The 18,319-nt window shown below is 35.9% G+C and overlaps 1 protein-coding gene across 3 annotated transcripts in view; it reads right to left on the bottom strand.

The window, feature by feature from the left end:
* LOC122751490 (sodium channel protein type 1 subunit alpha) overlaps positions 1 to 18,319 on the bottom strand; it is a 209,111-nt gene that overhangs the window by 86,627 nt on the left and 104,165 nt on the right. The window contains exons 9-15 of one of the 3 annotated variants that reach the window (XM_043998558.1): positions 12,641 to 12,704; positions 11,773 to 11,914; positions 10,930 to 11,136; positions 8,405 to 8,689; positions 6,368 to 6,745; positions 4,567 to 4,699; positions 587 to 825 (exon numbers count right to left, since the gene is read on the bottom strand). In XM_043998558.1, the coding sequence (XP_043854493.1) occupies positions 587 to 825; positions 4,567 to 4,699; positions 6,368 to 6,745; positions 8,405 to 8,689; positions 10,930 to 11,136; positions 11,773 to 11,914; positions 12,641 to 12,704 (1,448 nt within the window). The remainder of the gene's footprint in view (positions 1 to 586; positions 826 to 4,566; positions 4,700 to 6,367; positions 6,746 to 8,404; positions 8,690 to 10,929; positions 11,137 to 11,772; positions 11,915 to 12,640; positions 12,705 to 18,319) is intronic. The other 2 variants (XM_043998559.1, XM_043998560.1) reach the window with 2 other exon arrangements.

The raw sequence follows: 18,319 nt of genomic DNA, 5'->3' as shown, positions 1-18,319 counted from the left end.
TCATCAATGAACTACCTCTACATCAGGACACTCATACTGTTATTCTATGTTTGGATAAAAATATTGAATATTAAATACAGACTTATAGGACGATACCTGTCCTCAGACCATTGCCAGCTAAACGCCATCAAGAAGAGAATGAAATACTATTACTACTACCACCACTACTACTACCACCATCACTACCACTACCATTGCTGCTGCTACTACAATTGCTACTCCTACTGCTGTTACTACTACCACAGATGTTACTGCTGCTGCTGCTGCTGCTACTACTACTACTACAACTGATATTTATTTAACTTTTTAAGGTTTTCAAAATGCTATGATGGTTATGAATGGTAATTATATAACACTTTAATGTTTGCAAAGTCATCTTGTTTGATCTTCACAACATCCCTGTGAGGTAGGAGCTTCACACACATGACCTCATCTGAGCATGATTAATGTGCGCATTCTCACAAAACATCATTTTCCTTTTTATTTTTTGCTATCTACAACTCTTTGCTATGAGCTTTTGAAGGAAAAATGATTCCTGAAACAATAATTTAGAGGAAGGAAAACTTTCACCTTTCAATATACTTACCAAGTTTCCTACTGAAAGCACATTATTGAAATGAGCAGTCATTGGATAATGTTCCATGGCCATGAACAGAGTATTTAGGACAATGCAGATTGTAATGGCCAAGTCAACAAATGGATCCATCACAATTAGATTGACAATGTGTTTCACTTTCAGCCAGTGTGGGGAACAGTCCCAGATTAAGAAAATGTTGGAAAATTTATACCAGCAGGGTGGACACTTCTGTCTGGATTCTTCAAGTTCTGGAGACAAAAAGTAAGATAATAAAACTATTAGGACTTTTTCTTTACTAACTGAAACATTTCTATTTGTAATTTCTCCCCTCTTGAAACCATGCTCAACACAACTGCTTCTTTTATTTTGTTTGTTTTTTTAATTTTGTTTTTGGTGGGGCAATGAGGGTCAAGTGACTTGCCCAGGGTCACACAGCTAGTAAGTAGCAAGTGTCTGAGGCTGGATTTGAACTCAGGTCCTCCAGAATCCAGGGCTGGTGCTTTATCCACTGTGCCACCTAGCTGCCCCCAACACAACTGCTTCATACTCTATTTCTCCACTGGAATTTGAATCAAGGATTATAGAAGCTACCATGTGCTTGGAATTCCATGAACTTTAGATAATTTTACATAGACACATACTCTATCCCAGAGCGTTAGAGAGAATAGTTTCTTCTCATATAATGACCCCATGGCTACACATGGTCTTAATGTCTTTGTAAACTTCTAAATCTAAAGTCCCCAAAGCAAGACTAATGGATGCAGGGAGGTAATTTTCTGGGCTGTTCTTCCTAGCATCCTTGTGATGCTGGGGTGCTAGGTAGAGTAGGGATTGTAAAGAAACAAAAACCAAGGTTCACTCAGATTTTGGTGGAGAGGAACTACCTTTTATTTCTTCAAAGTCTTAAATCTTAAAGAGGTTGAGAAGAGGTCTGTCAAGATGGCAGAGACAGAAAAACATAATATGTATGTGAAAAAAAACCACTTTTTATACTGCATACTTTTATACTGCATGAATTAGAATTGATCAAAAACCTTAAGTATTTCAAAATTAAAAGATGGAAGAAAATGGAATAATGCAATTATCCAATTGTAGAGTAGATATAACTTTTATTGTTTTTTTTTTTTTGCTTGTTTTGTTGTTGTTGGGTTTTTTCGCAGGGCAATGGGGATTAAGTGACTTGCCCAGGATCACACAGCTAGTAAGTGTCAAGTGTCTGAGGCCGGATTTGAATTCAGGTACTCCTGAATCCAGGGCCAGTCCTTTATCCACTGTGCCACGTAGCTGCCCCCTAAATATAACTTTTACTATTCAATATATAGAAGAAATTACTAGGAACAAGATTTGTGTTCATGACTGAAAATTTAAGTGTTCACACATAAAACCATTATAATTTAAAGAAAAATAAAAACAGATTAGGAAAATATCTATGGCAAATATGACATTTAAAATGATCATTTAAATATATAAAAACTTTAAAATGTTCATGGACAAAATCCAGTCTACCATCATGAAAGGATAAGAACAATTTGCAAAAGGTGAAACAAAAATTGTTAATAATCACTTGAAAAAAATGTTCAACATCATCATAATAAATGAGGTACATAGTACCTCAAATACAAGTAATAAAGGGGAAAAAATTTAAATGGAATTCTGGGCTGTCAGGGTTGTGCAAAGACAGTTACACTTTTTCATAGCTGATAGAAATGCAAACTTGTAGAATTTGTTTTTAGAGAGTAATTTCAGAGTATACAGTAAATGTTACAAGTATATTCATATGCTTTAAGTCAACCAATAAGCAAATACACCTAAGTCCTAGACATTGTGCAGGGTGTTTTAGATATGGAGAATAAAAACAATACAGTTCCTGCCTTCAGTTAATTTACATTCTCTCAGGGGAAACACCTCATCAATATGTAAGTAAAAACAAAATATAGGCACAGTAAGTGAAAAACAGTGGGTATAGACATCCATAGCTATGGCAAGCAGGAAAGATTTCAAGTAGGACTTGAACAGAATGTTGAAGAGCAAAGAGAGAAAGGTAAGGGAGGAATGCATACTAGGAATAAGGGACAGCCTTACAGAGGCATTGAGACAGGAGATGGAATGTTATGCTAAGGGGTCAATAAGTGAGCAAGCCAGTTTCACTAGAATCTAGGCTATATATAAGGAAATAATGTGTAATGTGCCAGGAAGTATAGACTAGAATGATATAATAAAGAACTTTAAATGATAAATAGTAGTTTGTACTGTATCTTGAAGTCAATAGGGAACCACTGGAGGCTTTTTGAATTTGGAAGTGATATCGTGAGACTACCTTTGAGGAATATCACTCCTGTAGCTGGGTTGAGCATGGTTTCATGAGGGGAGAAATTGGAGGCAGGAAGGTCAATTGAGAGGCTATTGGAATAATAGAGGTTCATTGTAGGAAGTATACAATAAAAGTGTCATTAAACATAAAAACCTCAAAAAATTTATCTGTTCAAAGATTTTCATGGCAGCATTATTTGTAATTGTAAAGAATTAGAAGCAACATAAATATCCAACAATTGGAGAACTAATTAGTAAGACCCATCACTAATGTGACAGAATACTATAATGTGGCTATGATTGATAAGTATGAGGAATACATGGAAACTCAGAGAGATTTATGAAACAATTAAAAGAAGAAAAAAACAGAACTAGGAGTGAGTGTACATTATGATCATATTAATTTATAAAATGAATGAGAAAAAAAGAAACTTGATGGGGTTTTCAGGCAAGTGACTGAAAGGTTATGATAATTTTTGAGGTAAAATTAATGGAAAAGTGAATAGTTTTATAACAAGATCAAAAATTAATTGGTGGGGCAGCTAGGTGGCGCAGTGGATAGAGCACCGGCCCTGGAGTCAGGAGTACCTGAGTTCAAATCTGGCCTTAGACACTTAACACTTACTAGCTGTGTGACCCTGGGCAAGTCACTTAACCCCAATTGCCTCACTAAAAAAAAAAAAAAAAAGAAAAAAAAAAGAAAAAATTAATTGGTGTTCAATGTTGAGTTTACAATAACTTACTACTCCTACTGATTTCACTATTTCTTTACAACATTTCCCAAAATTGTGTGTTCACATGTCCTCATGTCATTCAACTTCTCAAAAACTTCCAAAGTCCTTACTGACTACTGAATAATATCTGAACTAATTCAACTGGCATATAAAACATTAGGGGCCAGCTTTCCTCTTTAGCTTCATCTTAAACTCTTCTATTACCTTCCCATATACTTTATGTTCCAATCAAATTGTACTAGTTCTTTTTCTAAAATATCCTTCATGCTTTTCTGACCCTTTACTTTTGCTCATACTTTTCTTTGTCCAAAATAACTTCCTTTAACACCATCTTTCTCTACCTGGTAAGAGGGCAGCAAAGTGGCACAGTGGAGTGGATAGAGTGCTGGGCCTAGAGTCAGAAAGACTCATCTTCATGAGTTAGAATCTGGCCTCAGACACTTAAGAGCTGTGTGACCCTGGGCAACTCACTTAACCCTGTTCAACTCAGTTTCCTCATCTGAAAAATCAGCTGAAGAAGGAAATGGCAAACCACTCCAGTATCTTTGCCAAGAAAACCCCAAATGGGGCCATGAAGATTTGGATATGACTGAACAACAATAACTTTTCCTGATGAGTGAAGTATTCCTCATTTTTCAAGATACATCTTTAGTTGCCAATTTTCCAAGAAACTTATACTGATCCCTTTAGTTGAAAATAATTTATTTCTGCAGAATTCTCAGAGTGCTTTGATGGTCCCTTATGTTTTATTTGACATCATAGTTATTCATGTCCTTGCTATATCTCTTCTACTATACATGCTTAGGAAGCGAGGACCATACATTATTTAATCTTTGCATGTGCCTCAGCATCTAGCACAAAGTAGACATTTAGTACATGTTTAACGAATGAATGAATGAGTAAATATAAAAATGATATAAATGGAAATGAAACTTTTATACAAACCTTCCACAGTATTGGTTAATATACTGGCTATACTCATTGCTCTTTGCCTTTGGGTAGGATCTTCTAGAAAATCCATGGAAACATGGAAAGAACTTGACCGTCTCTTTTTAATTTCTGTTTCAGTAGTTGTGCCCTGTAAGGAAAATGATGATGCTTTAAATGACCATTTTGAACAAAGTAATAATCCAGTAACCAACTGGTGAAGCAACAAGTTTCATGGAGCACATGCACCATGCATCTTCATATCTAATCAGTTTGTTTCTCTAGATTTTATAATGTGCTTGGGATGTCTAAATTAAATTGTTCTTTAGCTTTATAGTAATAACAGGTGACAATACTTTTTTGAAACCATGAAGTATAGTATGATGTGAAGTATGAAAAAATTTATGAAAATACAGAAAAGGTCTAAACCAGAAACAAAGTAATTAAAATATTTTTGATAATCAAATTTAAAAGCATTTCTAAGTAAATAAGAAAAAAGATGTCCATTACTTAAAGGCCTTTTCCAACATTTCTCATATATAATTTGTTTGGGACATCAGCTTTTGAGAGGGCTCCTCCCTCCTTCCCTCTTGCTCTTCCTTCTTTTTTTTCCTTCCCTTCCTCTTTGCCTACTTCCTTCTTTCCCCCCTCCCTCTCTGCCTCCTCCCTTCTTTCCTTCTTTCTTTGTCTATCCCTCCCTTTTCCTTTCTTCCTTATTTCCTTCCTTCCTTCTTTTCTTCACTTCCTCCTTCCCTTTTCCATTCCCTTAATTTCCTTTCTTTATTTCCTCTTTCCCTACCTGCCTCCTTCATTCCTTCCTCCCTCCCTTCTTTCCTTCCTTCCTCTTTTCTCTCTTTTTTCTTCTCTCTTTTGTTCCCTTTTTTCTTCCTTTCTCAAACACAAATGATAGAAACATTATATATTGATAATTATCTCTCTCTTTTTTTTAACATAGGAGTGTATGGTTGTTACCAAATACTAATCAGCATAAGGGAAGGGGGTGAGGGGATGAAGAGCCAAACCAATGCCATGCTTAACAATTTCATCCAAAATGGCAAAGCAATCCATAATCTAAGCCTGACTTAGTCATGCTTCAACATGCTGATATATTCCAAGTAAGTGGGCACCCTGGAAAGAGACAAAATAGTTTTTTAGTACTGTCCTATATGCAAATGCATATAAGACATATGATGTACATTTAGATCAGGCATATTTTCATATCATTCTGCGTAAATATGTTCTTTGGTTTCCAAGGCCCTTTCCATTTTGTTTAATTTTTCTTTCTGAAGTGACCCATATCAGCAGTTTTCATAAGGAGAATGAATGAGTACTAGAAATTGTTATCAATGTAAGAATGAAGCTATCTATAATTAAGCACAGTGTTCTCTAAAAATCTTCTGAAATGAAGCAGATTTATAAAGACCAAATTCAGTTGGCAAGATTTATTATATACCCTTTATATTTGTGTATCACAATTATTTGTTCTTTTCTATGACAGGGCCACATAGAACTTTCTATGATCTAAGTGCCAGTGTGGGTATATAACAAACATTCTCATTTGAGATTATTAATGTATTTTAATGCCTCATTCGTCATAAGCACATTTGTAAAGTAAAGGAATTCATAATTGCTATATTAGGGAGTAAAGCTTGAGGTTTTTGGTTTTAGTTGGTTAGTCAATTAAAGGTATTACAAGATGCATTTGCATTCCCAGCTTGACCAACCAGGGATCATTCTCAAGGGATTCCATTCTGTAGAAACACTGGCTGGTGCAGAAGGAACGGGCCAGCCATGCCTAAACTATTTAAAACTTCCTTACATTGTCATCAGTAGCTGGCTTATCTATTATCACCTCTGGCAGAAGCTGTCCAACAGGCGATGTAGGAGCTGAAGGTCCACCAACCAAGGAAACCACACCATTGCAATCTACAGTGCTGTGCATCTTCCCATTCACTGGAAACACCGCCAGCATCCGGGATGATCTACTGGCCTGACTTATGTTACTGTTGCGCCGTTCTCCGCGGCGGGGCACAAAGAGGGAATCTCTCCTGCTTTCATTGTCCTCAAATGTGCTGTGTTCATCATCAGCAAAGTCATTCTCAGATCCCACATCCTTCGCTCGTCCTCTAAAGCTGAAAAGGCTTGTTCTGCTGTTGCGCCTTGGAGAAAACAGGGAGCCACGAATGCTCAACAAGGACTAAAAAATTGACACAAGAAATGAGAATTATCATATATAGTACTTTTTAACGTACTTCTTGCTATTAAAAAAAAAGTCTATTTGAAGGAAATGTCAGGTTCAGAGGATAATTGGAGCTCATTCATTTTTAGATATAGATCTCTTCTATTCACCATGTTTTCATTTATAATTGCAAATTATATGTGTGTGCATGTAGGTTGGAAGATACTGGGGCCTGGATTAGAGTTTGGAGAGGTAGGATACACTATGCTCAATTTTAGTGGAAAAAAGATTAGTGAACCATTGTATTCTCAAATTCAAGAAGAGAAAATGTGGAACCATGTACATAGTAGGTCAGCAGTCAATAAATACTTGTTGATTGATTGTTCTCTCCTTGCATATTCCTCCCAAGTCAAAAATGTTTTTTTGTTTGGTTGGTTTTTTGGTTTTGTTTTGGTATTTTTGCAGGGCAATGAGGGTTAAGTGACTTGCCCAGGGTCACACAGCTAGCACGTGTCAAGTGTCTGAGGCTGAATTTGAACTCAGGTCCTCCTGAATCCAGGGCCAGTGCTTTATCCATTGTGTCACCTAGCTGCCCCAAATACGTTTTTTTTTTTTTAAACTTTTTTTTTTTTTTAAGTGAGGCAATTGGGGTTAAGTGACTTGCCCAGGGTCACACAGCCAGTAAGTGTTAAGTGTCCGAGGCCGGATTTGAACTCAGGTACTCCTGACTCCAGGGCCGGTGCTCTATCCACTGCGCCACCTAGCTGCCCCCCCAAATACGTTTTTAATGACCCCCCTTTTTTCCCTAAGATTTTCAAATACTTCTCATTTTAGCTCATCACCACCACCATCATTATCACCATCATGGCTACTAAAGGTTTTCAAAGTGTTTTATGTTTATTATATCTTATTTTATTCTCACAACAATCATAGGAGATAGGTGCTATTATTATCGTCATTTGACAGATGAGGAAACTAAGGCAGACAGAGTTTAAGTTACTTGCCCAGGGTTACATGCACATAAGCATCTGAGGCAAGATTCCAAATCAGGTTTTGCTGACTCCAAGTCAAAATTCCTTCCATTGAGGCACCTGAATGTCTTAAATATCATTTGGAAACAAGTATAAATGAAAAATTATCTTCTTCTCATTACCTTTGGGTAAAAAGTTGTTATATGACATGTTCATATGTCAGTAATAGTAAAAATGAAGACTAATAATATGACATTTTTAAAGCTTAATACAAAAATACAAACTTTTAATTCAGTAACCATTGATTAATTACTTACTGAGATATTTAATCTATATTATTTCATTTAATATTTATAACAAATCAGTGAAGTGGGTAGCCTAAGTGTTAATATTCCAATATCCAGGAGAAGAAATTGTCTTAGTAGAGAGAGTAAGGTCACATGGCATAACAATGGGTGGAACCCATATCTTCTGACTCAAAGTACAGAATTCTTTTGACTAGGCCATGTAGCATCCATACATAACCTAAATCAAAATTTCTTCTAAATAAAAGGATAGAGTTAAGGAAATAATATAAATCTTACTTCAGAGGACTAAAATTAGTGAGGCCACTCTAAGTCTCTTAGTTTGATTCACTGTCTGGTTATTATCTGTGATATTCTACAAACATTCTTCACATATCACTTTAATGAAGACGTTGCCATACCTGGTGTGGGGAGGAGTACCTCTTTTCATAGGTCAATCGGTTTCCTTCAATGGAGAATCGGAAGCCTTTCCTCCTGATACTCTCTTCAGATTCAGATTTGTGGAATTCATCCTCATCTTTCTCTTCTCCACCTGATTGCTCTTTTTGTTTTCTTTTCTTTCTCCTGTTTCTTCTTTCCTTTGCACTCTTTGAACTCAGCTTTGAGGCTTCTGAAGAGCTCTCTGAGAGGCCAACTGCTTCACTGGGTTCTCTGGAATGCTCAGAGGCAGTGGCTGTTGCTGCTGCCTACCACATTAAATGAATCAATGAATTAAAAAAGCATTTATTGAACACTTACTATGTGCCACACCCTATGCTAAATGTTGGGGATACAAAGAGAAAAAGCTAGACAGTATGCTCCTAAGGAACTCATATGGGGGAACCAAAAAAATAAAAGAAAGTTCAAATATAGGATGGAGAAAAAAGTGTGGAAATTCTAAGGGTTCAGGAGAGGGGAGGATGGTAAATCCTAGGGGTTCTTAAGTTACATCAGTAAGTCAGATGGTAGTTCTGGGAGCCTACACTGCTGGGCATAGATGCAGGACTGATGGTAAGACCAGGTAGAACTCTATCTCACTAGAAGCATATTACACATCTTCAATATTTCACATGTAGATATTTGTTCTTTCTTCGAAATGATTCAAGTGGGTTTTTAAAAATTATAATTAAACAGTTGCTAATTGAATTCTGTCTAAGGTTGTGGTAGCTTTCTAAGTATAAAAGAAAATAAGCTTTTTACTTCCCACTTAATGAAAGATTTCAAGGCTAATGTAATTTTTTGTGTCAACATTTACTTTGTCTCTGTTTGCTTCCCAGGGAAAAATATTGTTCAAAGAGAATCAATCAGGCATCAGCAAGAACATGAACACATATTACTTAGTGTATTAAATGATTTGACCTAAAAATTGGTATTTAATTAGCATCTCTTTCTTTGTTCTGAAAAGGACAATCAGTTGTAAAATGGTGGATGATTAATATTTCCCACTAAATTTAATGGAAGGATGGGGAAAAAATAGAATGAAGGTCTTCCCTCAATTGGTCAGACCACTATTGGTCACTGGCTATATATGGTAATATGTATGTTATGGTCTCCCAGCAGGATCCACTGTAACCTTCTCAATCTACTGTATTCTACCTATTGGCAGAAAGTTAGGGAAGTGTTGGAAGTATTAACTCTGTTCTTAGTTGACAGAAGATTTTCATTGGCTCTGACAGTACTCCATCTAAAATACAGTCACAGTACCTAATTTATGCAGCTCACCAGTGATGACATGATTAGTTACAAGATTGCCACAGTTAAGCAAGTTATTGAACATGGATTTATTAAGTACTAGTATGTTCTAGGCACTGTGCTCAGCACTGAGGATACAAAGAAATCCAAAACTCATCCCTCTTCTCATGAAGCTCACCATCTAATGGGGGACAAAGTATGTAAGTAAGTAGGCTTACACAAGATATATAAAGAATAAATGGAATGTAGTCTCAGATAAGAAGGCATCAGCCACTGAAGGGAACTAGCAAAGGTGGGATTGAGTTGAATCTTGAAGGAAGCCAGAGAAACCAAGAGGCAGAGATGAGAAGGGGACTGTTACAGGTACATCCAAAGGCAAAGATGGACAATAATGATTCCTATCAAAATCCTATTGGATATCGGTATACTTGACAGGACTATTGCTTTATATTCCTTGTTTATGTAAATGAGGTAGGAGTTTGGTGAATGGCATTCAAACCCAGAAAATGTCCAGTTGAAAAGGAATGTACAAGCCATCAGGAACTGGGGAAATATTTTCCTTTGTCACACTCAGTAAAGTTATATCTCAAATAAAAGGAAATTTTATTTTGGATTTTCCCCTAATTGTAGGGTCAGCAATGGGTTTACATAATATTTCCTATCATGTAAAATGAATACAAAAATACTATTTTAAACTTTCTTCACCTTCTCAGAATCTCAAGGTGATTTCCACATACCATTTCCTCCATATTTACAACATTTTCCTGAGAAAGCTCTGTTTTAAGCATTCTAAACCTCTTTTTGGTAGGTGAGGAATTAGAATAATAAAGCAAAATTACCAAGAGTAGGTCCAGATGGAAATGTTTCTGATGTCACAGAAACCTTAGAGAACAATCTTTTCAACCCCTCATTAGGAAACTGAGGCATAGGGATGTGATATAAATTAACTCAAAAAATGATGGAGTATTAGCCAGTAAAGCTGGGATTTGGACCAAATCATCTAACATTAGGAACCTGAGGCATAGAGACTTGATTCGATTTACCTTAAAATCACATAGACAGTCGCTAGCAATGGTGTCTAACTATGGATCCAGGCTTTCCCATTGCCCCTAATCACTATCTTTTCTTCTCAGGTACAACCAATTTGCTCCAGGGTGGGGGTTTTGGGGTGTGAATGGAGGATGCGCTATTAAACTAGAAGAAGGGGAAGAATAATGAAACCCTGCTGATGGGATATTTCCTATGGAGAATTTACCTGAGCTGCTTCCTGTTGCTTCTTAAGCTGCTCCAACATTTGCTGAAACTCAGCCTCCTTCTGCTCTGCCTCTTCCATGGTAGCCTGATTCTGCTCCTCATAGGCCATGGCTACCACAGCCAGAATCAAATTTATAAGGTAAAAAGAGCCCAAGAAAATGACCAGGACAAAAAATATCATGTATGTCTTTCCAGCTGCGCGAAGTGTCTGAGAAAAAAAATGAGGGTAACTATTTTCAATTTTTTTAGGATCATACCATGATCAGTATTGAACTGGAAGGGACATCAGAGGCAATTGGGTCCAATCCCTTCATTTAAAAGGTATGGAAGTAAGGTCAAGACAAGTTAAGTGATTTGCCTCAGGTCACACAACTACTAAGTATCTGAGGTGGGATTTGAATCCAGATCTTCCTGACTTCAAGTCCAGTATTCTATATCCTAGTATACCATCAGGTCCAGGCACTGCATCACTTGTGTAGACAAAGAAAATTTCAAGGTATTTTTGTATATATTATTCCACTGGATTCACCCATCAATCCTGTGACATAAATAACAGTTAGTATTTCCTTTAGAATATTAGAATTTAGAGCTTAAAGGAGCCTCCGCGTTCATCTAGTACAACCCCCTCATATTTAAGAGAAGAGGCCAATGGGGCTCAGAGACATGAATTCAATTTCCCACAGAAAAACAGCACTGGGAGCCATGGTGTGAGCTTACTCCATCAAATTCCTAGTCTGTTCTCTTTTAACTACATTAAAATATACTTTAGGTATCATGAGAGATTTAGAGCACATAGATTTAATTGAATCTGATAATCTTAGCATTTGTTTCTCTAGATCCTTACCAGTTGATAAAGGTTTTCCCAGAAGTCCTGAGTCATCAGTCGAAACAGGGACAAGAAAGCCCAGCTGAAGGTATCAAAGCTTGTGTAGCCATAATTAGGATTTCGACCAGTTTTCACACACACATATCCTTCTGGACACTGCCTACAAATGGGGGAGGAAAGGAAGCATTACTGGCAACTCTATCTCTCCATGCTGATAAAGTGCCATGCCAACAGTTTGGCCAGAAATATATATGTATTACTGAAAATAATCCTAGATAGTTGAGAAGCCAATTACTGCAGCAAAATAATACAGGGTGTCCAAAATGTCTCAGTGCCATTTTAAATGAAAGGTAAAACTTAAAGGGGTCCTAAGACTTTGGGGACACTCTGTATTGCCACGATAATTCTATTCTATCAATTTGTCACATGGTGTCTGGGAACATATACCATGGAATAAAAAACTCATTCTCTCTAACCATTTTTGATCCCAAAAAAGTGTTTTAACCATTTGTACTCTTGCTCCATTTTATCTTTCTCTACTGATGCCTGATCACATCTATCATAATATCTTGAGCTAAAAGAAAAAAAAAGTTTACTTGCTATTAGAGATAACAGTGATTCTTCTTGGTCAATAAATAATTCTTATCTATCCATATCAAGACTTCCTTGAGTATAAAGAGCCAGCTAACCAAATAAAGTTCAAAATCAGGTATCACTCAAATTTTGAACTCCAAAAAGTTTTTCCATGGGAAAAATAAGGACTGCATGAACAAATTTTGTAGTTAGTATAGCATATTTCTCTGTTTCCATAAAAATAAAAACATTTAAACTCTAAGCTTAAAACAACACTAAGACTTTAGTTATAACCTGTATAATATTGGCTTACCCGGCATCTGAGCTGTTACCACAGAGGAGTGGATCCATATATCCTTCCAGAAAATAAAAATATTCTGTTTGGAAAGATTCAAAGAAAGTAAAACTTAAATGGAGAAAGTTTATATGGCTACAAAATGACTAAAAGGAAAATAGAAGTATTAGAGGAAGTTGCTAAGCTTAGGTGAAAATTGTCTAGTCATAAAGATGGTGAATGGTTCTGTGATTTTGTTGGTATGGATGAGAAAACTCCCTTTCCTAATGCAGGTCAGCACTTTCTCTGTAAATTAGAATGTTACCTAGAGCCATGATATTGAACTTAAATAGAAACAGATTTCTGTGGCCTCATATTGATTTAGAAAGCCACAAATTAATATTATCCACATAGTGATGTATTTTAATTTATTTTGTTAAACATTTACTAATTACATTTCTTTTTTGGCGAGGCAATTGGGGTTAAATGACTTACCTAGGGTCACACAGCTAGTAAATGTTAAGTGTCTGAGGACAGATTTGAACTCAGGTCCTCCTGACTTCAGGGCCAGTGCTCTATCCACTGAGTTACCTAGCTGCCTCCCAATTACATTTTAATCAGGTTCAGGCCACATTCCAGCCCATTGGCAATGAGTTTGACACCTCTGGTCTGGAGCACTGAGAGGCAGAACCAAAGTCACATCTTCCTGGCTCCAAGAGAAATTCCCTACTACCCAATACTGATTCTCAAATCATACTGTGTATCTAAGTGCAACATTTACCCCTCCTCCATCAAAATTTTTTAAAAACTGCAGCAAGCAGGTTATATTAAAAAAAAACAGCCTACAGGGGGCAGCGTGGTGGCAATGTGGATAGAGCACCAGCTCTGGATTCAGGAGGACCTGAGTTCAAATCCGGCCTCAGACACTTGACACTCACTAGCTGTGTGACCCTGGGCAAGTCACTTAACCCTCATTGCCCCGCAAAACAAACAAACAAACAAAAACAGCCTACATTTATTTCTTCAGAATGAATTTAGAAGGATGAGAAACACCTACTGCTACTTATATAATTCTTTTTTGGTTTTCTCCCACAAAAAAACAACTACCACTATATCAAAATAGAGGAATGAAAGAAAGGCATTTTCTTGACTTTATAAAACAGTCCTATCTTCAAATATTAACACCAAATGTCCCTTAGGAGTATCATGAAAGTCTTGAAAATTTCCAATTATTTAATTTTCTTGTATACAAACAAGAATATCAACCTGGAAGTAACTAATTGTAAATGAAAAGCAGAGTCGGGACTTTTATGGGTCATACAAGAATTGTCAATATTAGATGTCAAAATATTGTGGAATATTTATTCATTTCATCCAAGGATTCCCAAATCAAGAATGATACAATAATTCGTTGTTCTCCATTTAAACAAATCTTTAGCATGGACCATTCTCACTCCACTGCCTCCGGGCTGCCATGTCTTCTTTCAAGTCCAGGATAAAATTCCACCTTCTATAGGAAGCCTTTCCCAATCCCCTTAAGTCTAGTACTTTCCTTCTATTGATTATTTCCTAATAAATAAACAAGTAAATAAACAAAGGAACAGACAAATAAATAAATAAATGGGTGCCCAGGCAAACATATAAATAAATAAATGGATGCATAGGCAACCAGATAAATAAACAAATAAATAAATGGGTGCCCAGGCAAACATATAAATCAATAAATGGATGCATAGGCAACCAGACAAATAAATAAATAAATAAATAAATAAATAAATAAATAAATAAATAAATAAATAAATAAATAAATAAATGGATGAGCAAGTGAATAAATAAATAAGTAAATAGAAAGATGAGTATATGTGTATACATATCTTCTTTGTAAATAGTTATTTGCATGTTGTCTCCCTCATTAGATTGAAAGGCCCTTGAAGATAGAGACTATCTTTTTACTTTTTTTTGTATTCCTATTGCTTAGCACAATGTTTGGCACATAATAGTTGCTTAATTAATGTTTATTGATTGACTTTTCAGGAATGGTATTTATTAGTACTTGTAAAGCCAAACTGCTCTATAGGTATTTTATTTAGTTAAGAGCCATCTGCTTTCACATATGGGTGGTTAATTAATGATATATCTTGTGTATTTTCATTAGAGAAAAAACTCCAAAAATGATGCCTTAATATGCAGCTATATAACTACAAGGTCTTTACAGAGAACACCTCCTAGTATTCTAGCAACACAACCACATGCAACATATAAAGAGCCAAGGGTACATCATACTTAATTTCCCTCTCCCCCTGTTTCTTCTAATATAGCCATTTTTTTTTGCAGGGCAATGAGGATTAAGTGACTTGCCTAGGGTCACACAGCTAGTAAGTTTCAAGTGTATTAGGCAGGATTTGAATTTAAGTCCTCCTGGATCCAAGACTGGTGCTTTATTCCCTATGACACCTGGCTGCCCCTTATGTAGCCATTCTTAATAAAAGCTAATTTATAATTGCACTTAAATGTTAATATACTACTGCATATCATGACAGATATAGCTTGTCCCAAATCAGTGCCTGTCCTTATATTGAAAACCAGGAGAGGCCAGTTAAATTTTTCCTTTTTTATATATTTAACCATTGATTTAAAAAGTATCAAAACCCTGACACCTTTTTTTTTTACCACAAATCCCATATTAGTCATACACTTGTGCACTATAAACCAATATTTCTTATGTAATTGCTTACTTAGTAATTCCAGAAAATAGTAGGAAGCTAGTGTTCAAGAGTATTTAGTTTTAAAAATCATTTGGCATATTCATAATTTCTCTTAAAAGTATCTTCCTTTCCCTATGATTCATGCTCTGACTCACCTTTTCTTTTCAAATGTTAGCACTTGAAGATAAGATTAAAGGAGAAGGTCTTGCTACATGTTTTCCTATCAAAAGGAAAGGGATTTTGATGCCAATTCTTTCACTCTTCTGAGAATGGAATATAGGCAAAGATATTGGGCATTTGCATCAATACTTGAAATAAGCAAGTTGTATTAAGCAATTTCTTTGATTGATTTGAAACTACCACTTTCCCCCGTCACCATATATAGAGAAGCAGGCCTGGAATCACAAAGACCTGGGCTCATATCCTGCATCAAACATTTATTAGTGTGACAATTGGCAAGTCACTTAACCTCTGTGTACCTCAGTTTCCTCATCTGTCAAATGGAAATAATAATAATAGCCCTTACTTCCCAGGATTGTTGCAAGGATAAAATGAGGTAATATTTGTAAAGTGCTCTGTAAACCTTAAAGCACTATATAAATGCTAGCAATTAGTTATTATTATTCATACTAGGCTTCTCTTGAATATACAGCCCAATAAAATACATTATATTTCTATCAGTCTGTCATTTGAACCATACTTCAACTTAAGCTACATGATAACAATTGGTAATAATAGCCAACATTTATATAGTACTATGTGACAGGTTGCTTTATCAATAAATCCTAACAAGTCTGAGTTTTAGTTCAGATATGAGCTTTTCAATTTTTGTCTGGTGAGTTTACTGACATTATGATATTCTTGCTTTGAAGCAAATGTAATAAAAATGTAAAGACTACTAATAATATTGATAATAATAGCTAACAGTTATATAGTGCTTACTAAACGCCAAGTGCTAAGCACTTTATAATGATTATCTTGTTTGGTCCTCACAAAAACCTTGGGAGGGAGGTACTACTATCATCCTCATTGTACAGATGAGGACACTGAGGTAGACAGAGATTAAGTGATTTACCCAGGATCATATCACTAGTAAAATGTCTGAAGCCGGACCTGAGGTCCAGGTCCGGGGTCTTCCTGACTTCAAGCCCAGCACTGTATTCACTGTACCACCTAGCCACCTTCTAAGAGGGTCTACCTCCTTTAGTGGAAGAAAAGATGACTTTACAAAAGTCATAGCATTTTCTTAAAGAGTAAAACACAATCTAATTTATATATCCATGCTTCTTTGAGGAATCATTGTTAAATGTCATTTTGCTTGCTGATTCCTCTCTGCCATCTTGGCTCCACACCCTATTAAATGTCATTTTGATCATTTTGCTTTGTATTTTTTTGAGGGAACTTCTTGGTATGCAAATAAGACCGACAAATCTTGAATTCATGGTGTTGCCATAAGAAGGTACGTTTTATTAACAAAGGGCATTTTTCCTCCTTGCCATGGAATAAATGTTTCCTGAGAATTTATACTAGCTAGTCATCCTGGTCAGGAAATTAGATATTTGAGAAGTTAAAGCAAGATTTCTTATTTATCAATATTAACTTTCTCTACTTATAAGAGAAGACTGGGTAAAATATGATGCATTGGAGATATAAAAACAAATACCATTCATTTGTTGAATCAGTTTTAAGCTTTATATGTGAAAGGTAAACATATTCAGTATGAAGCAAACTACAATTCATTGATAAATATGGTGCTACCTATTTATAGCCCTTTTGTTTTAATGCTGATATTCCATTGGTAGCCAGAGTCTAGGCAAGACCTGATGCATAAAGAATCAGGGTATAGGATCTCTCTCTACTGGGTTCTTGAAAATGAATCCTAGGGATTTGTCTGAAAGAGAAGTTAAGTGACCTGCTCAGGGTCACGCAGAGGTAGAGTCTGATCTTAAGTTTTATTTTTTTTTACTCCAATCCTAGCATTCTATAAACTCTGCCACCCTTCTGCTACCTTGTAAATTACCAAAACTCAAAGAAGTCTTCTAGTAGCAGAATGAATTTACGTAGCACAGTGTTGAATGAACTTTTCATATGGCAACCCTGTAGAATAGTATTAAAGTACCATGCCCCACCCCCCATTTTTCAGAGGAGAAAACTGAGGCTCTGACGCTAAATCCTATTACTATGCTTCATAAATAGGCATCTGTTTATCATTACCTCATGACTTTACATTCCTGTTTATTAGTACAGGAAATCAAATGGAAGGATGTGGGAAAGGAAGAGAAAATCAATAACTGCACATCCATCACTGCATTTTACAATAGGAGTCATCCTCACACAGTCTTTACTAAAAGGAAATGCTATCTCTGATATTTTTTTTCTCTAAAAGGAAGCATATTATTTCTATTTCCTCTTCTCTTATTCACTTCTCAATCCATTCCAGTCTGGCTTCCAACTTTATCATACAACTGGAACTGCTCAGTCTAAGTGAATGCATTTTCTTTTCTTAGTGTTTTTCATTCTTGACATCTCTGCAATGTTGAAAACTCTATCCCTAATGATACTCTCTCTCTCTGGCCTATTTTCCTGACACAACTCTGTTTTGGTTCTTATATTTTGTTGCTCCTTTTCAGTCTCCTTTGCTGGATCATCATCCATGTACCATTCCTCTTAAATAGCTGGTGTTGAAATATTGTTGGAAAAAAATCTACCACTCCATGTATAGAATGTACCCACTTCTTTGTAGGGGGTTTAAAAAAATTACTTTTACATCTATAGGATACAGTCACAAAATCCAAAATGATTTTTTCCCTGGCTTTGATTCAGCTGTTAGAGACATCTTTTCCCTCCATATCCATGCCACAGTATTGCATTTTCTACATCATGATGTCGTCAAACTGGAAATAAGTCATTCATTACTAGAATTTAAATTCATGCCTAGTTTGCTTCATTATTCTCCAATGTAATGACACAAGCAGCATATAAGAACCAGAAAAGGAATGATTTTATATATAAG

The sequence above is a fragment of the Dromiciops gliroides genome, chromosome 3 (genome assembly GCF_019393635.1).
Source record: "Dromiciops gliroides isolate mDroGli1 chromosome 3, mDroGli1.pri, whole genome shotgun sequence".
Lineage (NCBI taxonomy): Eukaryota > Metazoa > Chordata > Mammalia > Microbiotheria > Microbiotheriidae > Dromiciops > Dromiciops gliroides.
The sequence above is the reverse complement of the archived record's forward strand: the minus strand, read 5'-3'. Positions and strand labels throughout refer to the sequence as shown.